The following is a 7,193-nucleotide window of genomic DNA, read 5'->3' on the forward strand; positions in this document are numbered from 1 at the left end:
GCAAGTTTGTTTAAAGTCGGCAGGAAGCGTGTGCGCGAGTGGTGTAAAAACAAATCAAAAATGTATTTACCGTTTAATTTTCTGTTACATACCGTAGTTAGTACAAATGTTTTGGACTTACGGTACATGGATTGTTTAAAAGTGTGTTTAATTTTTAATACATTGGACTTTAGTACTGTAAATTACTTATTATGTGGACTTATAAAAATGAGGTAGGTGATTTTTTCCCGTTCTTGTTGATTTTTTTCCCTCCAAAATGGGTGGGGGGCGTTAATTAGAGGGGGGGCCTTAATTCGGGAAAATACGGTAATTGCCTTTCTTAAGTGTGAAACTGGCGCAAATAATAACTATTTGCGTAACAGCAATTAAAGTCAATAGCTCAAGAGGCAAAGTACAGTGCAAGTCAACGAGATGAAAATTTACGAACCTGTTTGTCCCTGCTTGTAGATTGGCTTACTTAGCTGTATGAAGACAGATGCTTGTTTTGATTCAAATGCAATGTCTGTCTCATTGTAGAATGCATATCCCCCAGCTCCACCATTCAACATTCCCTCAACTTTGATTGTGTAGCGACCCAACTGGGCATTAGCTGGCATCTGAAAATACATTTGTTCTTTTTAATTACAATAAATACTGTCTGGAGCCTTATTTAAAATACCATAAAAAGACATCTTCTAAAACAATTAACTTACAAATGACAAAGTCCAAAGTTTTCACGAATAAAAATATATAAATCTGGTATTTTAAAAATATAATATGTAAAAACACTTACAAGCATCTGCATAATCCTGCTGCCCGCTTGGTCAAATTTTAGAACCCCTTCCGCAAACTCGGTGTTATCTTTATTTATAGAAATGCGAAGATCGATTTCAGAATACTCCAGACGTAAAATGGTGCAGAACACTTGGAAAACCTGGTTAGGGCGCACTTTTCGTGGGGCCATTATAATGTAAGTTCTGAAATCACAAACAAATACTGATAAAAACATTTGAAAGTATAACATATTAACTATAAAATCCTTGATGTAAAGTCAATTTAAGACGAAAACTGATCTGAAAGAAATTTTCTGAAGGCATGAGGCCTATAAACAGCCCCTAATATAGAAAAAATGCCCTGTCAATTCATTTCCTTAATATATAACACAGACAGATTTTGTTTCATGTGATCATTGTTAAATTCAGTTAAACGCAACAACTGCAACATAGTAAGGAAAACTGTATATTAACTTAGAAAAATTAGTATTACTTACGGTGCTCTCTCCACCTGGTAACCACCAACATTATTGACAATGTCATCCCTAGTCTGAGCCGTAGCAAGGCCCCAAATTATAGTCAGGCAAACACCCAACAGGCAAAGTTTTGTCATGGTTACGGTTATGCAAACATCTGAATTGTTTTGTAAAAACGTAATCTGCAAATAATAAAAAAATCAGTTAAAATTTTGTGCGGTCAACTCAGTATTGCAATGTTCAGCTAGTTGACTGTTCTACTCAGTATATTAACTGTGATCATTTAGAATTATATACAACACATTCCAACACTAACTTGCCCCCATTTTGGTTGTTTCGTCCCCCTTGATGTTTACAAACTGATTGGGTATGTAGAATATGATTACTTTAGTAGGAATTTCATATGATTGTTAGTTATTGCCTTAACATACCATATAGTATCATTTAATAAATTATTGTCTGAATTTATAGTAATCTTCTGTTTTAGCACCTACATTTGGAATGTGACTTGTGCTTACTGCTATCAAGGACAAATAAGGGGTTAATTGGCAATTTTTGTTTTTATTTTATATAATTTCTCCATACTTTCCTCTATCACTAGTATCAGATGCAAAAAGAAAAGAATTCAATAGTTCAAACATCAACAAGAGCTGTCACAGGAGAAAAGGGGGGATAATTCATAAAAGATCGGTGCCAGAGATATGACCCTTATGCCATATGATGTGGGTGATGATGAGGAATAACTATTTTAAGTTTGAAGCAAATCCATCAAGTAATAACAAAGATAAAGTGAAAGTTCATCAAAACTTTAAGTTTAACCAAGAACGTAAAATTCAACAATTTATAGACCAAAAAAACTATTTTTTGGGGGGGGGGGGGGCGTATTTTTATTTGTTTCTTATATTTTTATTTTTCCGGGACTTTTCAACACTGTCCGGGACACTGGGACGAGCATGTCAATCCTGGGACAATCCCGGATGTATCACATGTGATGTATGCAGTTGGCAGACACAACAATTTAATCAAAGTTGTTTTTCGGTACTGTGTGTGTATGTTATTCTGTAACTTATGTCAAAAATTGTACCAATGTTTTATCTGTTGATGTTTTGTTATGAACCCTAAATATTAGGTGGGTTAGCTTGACTGTGTACTGCATTTTCGCCCGATTTGTACTTGCTTCAGTCGGGCTAGTTGTGCTCTCCTGAATACAGTACACATGCGGGACATGTCAAATAGTCCAATTGAAAAATAATGTTGCATTTGGGTGTACTAAACATGTGATTAGGATAGCACGGTGTTGCATGTTTGTGGCATGTTCACATCTTTTTGACTATTTCATAAAGGATAACAGAATTCGTTTTAAAAAAAAATTCCAAGAAAATCGTACTGTATATGAATCTATACAAGTAATGTAAAATAACCGATCAACTTAAATTATGTCAACTGACAAAATAACTAAATAGAGAAGAAAGTAATAATAGCAGGGAACTTTAGTTTGTCACTTCCGCTATTTTATCCGCCATTTTAATTTTGAAAGATCAACAATCGCTCAGGTAAACAACATTGGATTACAGGTGTTGCGACAAAATGATCGTGTATAAAACTGTTGCAGACTATGAGCGTTCGTTAGATAGTATTTGTATTTACGTACAATTAATCTATACTCTAAAACATTTTAATGATAAAGAGAATATTTACAAATCCGAAAAAATACCTGATTGATGACTCTCACCTGAGACTGGTTTACACCCTCAGTGTTTTACGCAAGCAGAAATCTGCCAAAAATCATAGGCCCCGTCAAATAACCGTTCCGTTTGATTTACGTTTACAGACTTGTTTCTAATCGAACACTATAATCAAGGCCTCACATTACTATGTATATTTAAACTTAATAAAACACTGTCATTTGAATCACAACAGATGAATATATGGGAAGGGTGCCCCTGGCACATTTTTACTGGCAAGGGTTCAATTGGTGATAATTATTATAAACAAGATTAATAAAACTTATTCAATGCTTGTCATTTTTGGTAGTATACTTAGCATTATCTCAATATCATGTATTTGGATTTATTATATTGATTACATTTATATAACGGAATGAATTCAACTGAAGTAGTCATATTCAAACTTTTTTTTCAAAACAGTGGGAAGTTAAGGTTTAAGTAAGTTTAAGAAAAGTGATATATCGCCTCTTCTACAAGTTCCGTTCCATACTTTTTATTTTAACTTGCAGGGGCGTCGGAAGGTGTTTGATATTGGGGCCGCGAAAGAGGGGAAGGGGGTAGGTACGGGAGGGGGATACCTCCTCCTATAATAGGGGTACGGGAAATCTCCCCGGAAATTTTTTTAGAAAACAGGATCATATATGGCGAGTTCTGGTACATTTTAGGGGTATTGACTCCAGTATTTTCTTACCATTTACATAATGTTACAAATTTAAGAAATGATTTAAAAAGTTTTTCATGATGAAAACATGTGAAAGCAGAGAGAATACGTACCTCATCATAGTGAATCAAAGCACTGAACATTGAATGAGAGCTGTTCAGGATTTTTAATTCCAAAAGTGCGTTTTGGAAATTTGAAATTTAGTGGTTGATTAGGAGTATCCATTATGTGTATTATAAAAGTTATGACATAAGTAAAACTTCATTTCTTATTTTGTTTGAAATATCAATTTTTGAGTAAAAAACAATTTATGCAATTAATTCCTTACATATTAGCGGTGTGATACATCTTAATACTTAATTACCTCTTCCATTAAAAAAAAAACATGATAATTCTTTTCTTAATTTTCAACGATAATTCCTTAGATCTTGGCGGCGGGGTATAATTTAAACGTACATTTAAATAAAGACATGTCAATTAAAAACATGCTGATTTGTTCACGCGTAATCAAGTCCAATCACGGACACGTGTGTATGACTCCAATTAACACCCCCGATCGTGTCACTATCATCATGGTAAGAAACTGGACGTGTATTATTTAAAGCGAAGCAAAATTAAATATACAATACAAAACATTGGGTATGCCGACCTGCGGCTCCAACTTATCATTTAAAAAAAAATCGATTTTTGGACAAATTATTGGGGCCGCAATGGCTGCGGCCCCAGTTCCGACACCCCTGACTTGATCAGGAACATGCCATAAAGAATGAATTTACAGTATGCCTTTAACAATATTTCAGTAATTTTTTAAATGTAATTAACAAGTTTTTAACCTTTCAAGAGAGAAGGGGCGAGGTAAAGAAGAACCGTACATACATCGCCTTCCTTAAGAATGCTTTTGTTATACACTTAATAAATCTTCTAACACAACTCTCGAAAATTTACCAAATTGGGCAATAGTTTTTAATGTATAGTACAAACGTGCAGTTTTGAAATTTGCCGATGCTCAGAACATTATAGTACGCAGTAATAACATTTAAAGCGTTCAATAAAATCAATCTCTCTACGCCATTGTAGACCTATACTTATATTCGTTTTTAGTATAATACGACTTAAAGTCACAAAAAAGCACATACTTTTTTTGAATTTAAAAACGAGCAAATTCGTTTTAAGAAAGCAATAACACAATCAATATCAATGCATAGTCTTCCCGCATCATTGTAAAAAAAATATTTCAGGACCAACGATAGGTAAAAAGATAAAAGAAATCAATGTAACGTGTGGTTTGTATTAAAAATAGATTTCAAAATATTTAGTCGTATATACGAATAAATTTATATAACAAGTATAAAAGTCAATATCACTATTTGTAATTTAATTTTCTTCAATCTTGAACAACTGATACGTATTAAACCTTCCTGCTTCAATGTAAAGAAATATAATTGATTATGTTTCAGTTCAACTATATACATGCATGGTAAAACGGATGAATTTCTGCGGGAAAACAGGTATGGCGTCCATTTTTTATTTAACGATAAAATTACAATTTTAGTTGAACTGCTGCTATGAATAAACATGTCACAGCGTTTTAAATATAGTACAGATGGTAATGAATTTAAGAAGCATGCTGTTTCTAGCATTTGTATTTTTCATTATAAAAAGTTAACTTCCAAATTTCAAATGTGCTGCCTTTAAAGTCTAAGCGAAATAATTTAAATCATTGTGGATGATAATAATTTAAAGATTTTGACCATTTTCATTTTTGATTTAATAATTTTTTTATGTTATCTATAGCAATAATCAATACTCTTTCAAACTTGCGTTACGTAAAATATTAATTTATGAATACCGACTCAAAGATTTATTATCAGTAGATATTAATAAATATCACTACATGTTCAAGAACAGAGAAATAGTCTTTCATTCCTTTATGCATATAACTTTATGGATCATTTTCAAACTGAGTTAGATTACGACTTGAAGAGGAAATGAACAACATGATAAAATGATATATATCTATTAAATCCCTTAATTAATTCTGAATTTATTAATAATCTTAATATGGCACCGAGTTTCATAGAATAATAATAATGATTATAACAATAAGAAGAAAAATAGGAATAGAGCAATTTGTGGTTTTATCTGAAAAACATTTCTCAACATTCAAGTGTTTATTATCAACATGTTAAACACAAGTTACATGCCATTTTTACATCCTACCTGCTCATGTCCTCTCTAAAAATCGACAATGCATGTAACAAAAGAGCCTAAGGTTAGCATTAATTTGATTTTGATATCGTATAACATAACTTGTGTTTAATTCAATCAAGGATAATTTGAAATAAATAAGAAACATTCGAAAAATAAACGAGAAATTTTAGAATATTTTTTACTCATTCATCGCGTTAAAAATATAAGTATTTTAATTAATGTTAAAAGCTGTTTTCATGTTACGATTATAGATATCACTTACTATCGTATGGATCCATAAAATTCCATATGTAGACTATATTAAAACTTCCAATAAATACCAATACCTACGACTATGAAATTAAAATACTGCAGAACAGGTATAAAATCTATATTATATAAATTAAGAAATCTGTCGTTTATTTATTTAATATAACTATAGTTAATGATTTATTAAAAGTATTAATATATTAGTATTATCTCAAGATAAATATAGTTACAATTATATTTCTAAAAATAGACTTCAGCCTCCGTACATTTCCGCCATTCTCTGTACAAAACCGATTGTTCCCGAATATGGATGTACGGTACGGGGATTAGGAACTACCAATAATTTTATGATGTTATAGCCATTTCTCTTATATAATAGGGCGTGTTTCTACGTAACATCACAGGAGCGATCAGTGCCAAGTCTTATTTTTCATATTAATATCGACATGTTTTGGTTCAATGATTTCCAGGGGAGTTATAACCCTTTACAATTACAATACAATTACAATTACAAAAAGTTTTATTTCAAGTCGGCAAGACACAAACAGAAATGACAGACACTCTGATAGACTTGATTACATTTCAGGCTCTCGGTCCAAGTCCAACATGAAAGGTCGTGGTGATGGCAATAAACGCGGGAGAGGTCATGGCTCCAGCAACAGGAGGGGGCATTTTTAGGTCAGCGCAGGTTTTTGGAATGTCCGTGGATGGAATATAGACAGTAGTTCGGATAATTTTAAACTTAGGAAGCAATGTATAGATTTTTTAAACTTTGACATTTTAGGAATTGCTGAAAGTCACCTGTTAGGCTTAGATACTATTGATCTAGATAATTATATCTGGTATGGTAATAATAGGAAAGCGCACAAAAATGCAAAACGCGGTTCAGGTGGAGTTGGTTTTTTAGTAAAGAGTTGTCTTTTAAATGATTTCAACGTAAGCATTTTAAATAATTCACATGAAGGAATAATGTGGTTAGAATTAGCTCACAAGCATGAAAATTACTGCTGAAAATTCATCACGTTCAGATGCAAACTCATTTTATGAAAACTTACTTTGTGATATTTATCAGTACCAAAATAAAGGATTAATCTTTTTATGTGGTGATATTAATAGC

General features: G+C 32.3%; 1 protein-coding gene across 1 annotated transcript in view; it reads right to left on the reverse strand.

The window, feature by feature from the left end:
• The window catches only part of LOC128558042 (CD109 antigen-like), a 41,669-nt gene extending 38,686 nt beyond the window's left edge, over positions 1-2,983 (reverse strand). The window contains exons 1-4 of the mRNA XM_053546815.1: positions 2,943-2,983; positions 1,250-1,410; positions 773-956; positions 428-596 (exon numbers count right to left, since the gene is read on the reverse strand). Of these exons, the coding sequence (XP_053402790.1) occupies positions 428-596; positions 773-956; positions 1,250-1,365 (469 nt within the window). The 5' untranslated portion in view covers positions 1,366-1,410; positions 2,943-2,983. The remainder of the gene's footprint in view (positions 1-427; positions 597-772; positions 957-1,249; positions 1,411-2,942) is intronic.
• Positions 2,984-7,193: the final 4,210 nt, after the last annotated feature.

The sequence above is a fragment of the Mercenaria mercenaria genome, chromosome 6 (genome assembly GCF_021730395.1).
Source record: "Mercenaria mercenaria strain notata chromosome 6, MADL_Memer_1, whole genome shotgun sequence".
Taxonomy (NCBI): Eukaryota; Metazoa; Mollusca; class Bivalvia; order Venerida; family Veneridae; genus Mercenaria; species Mercenaria mercenaria.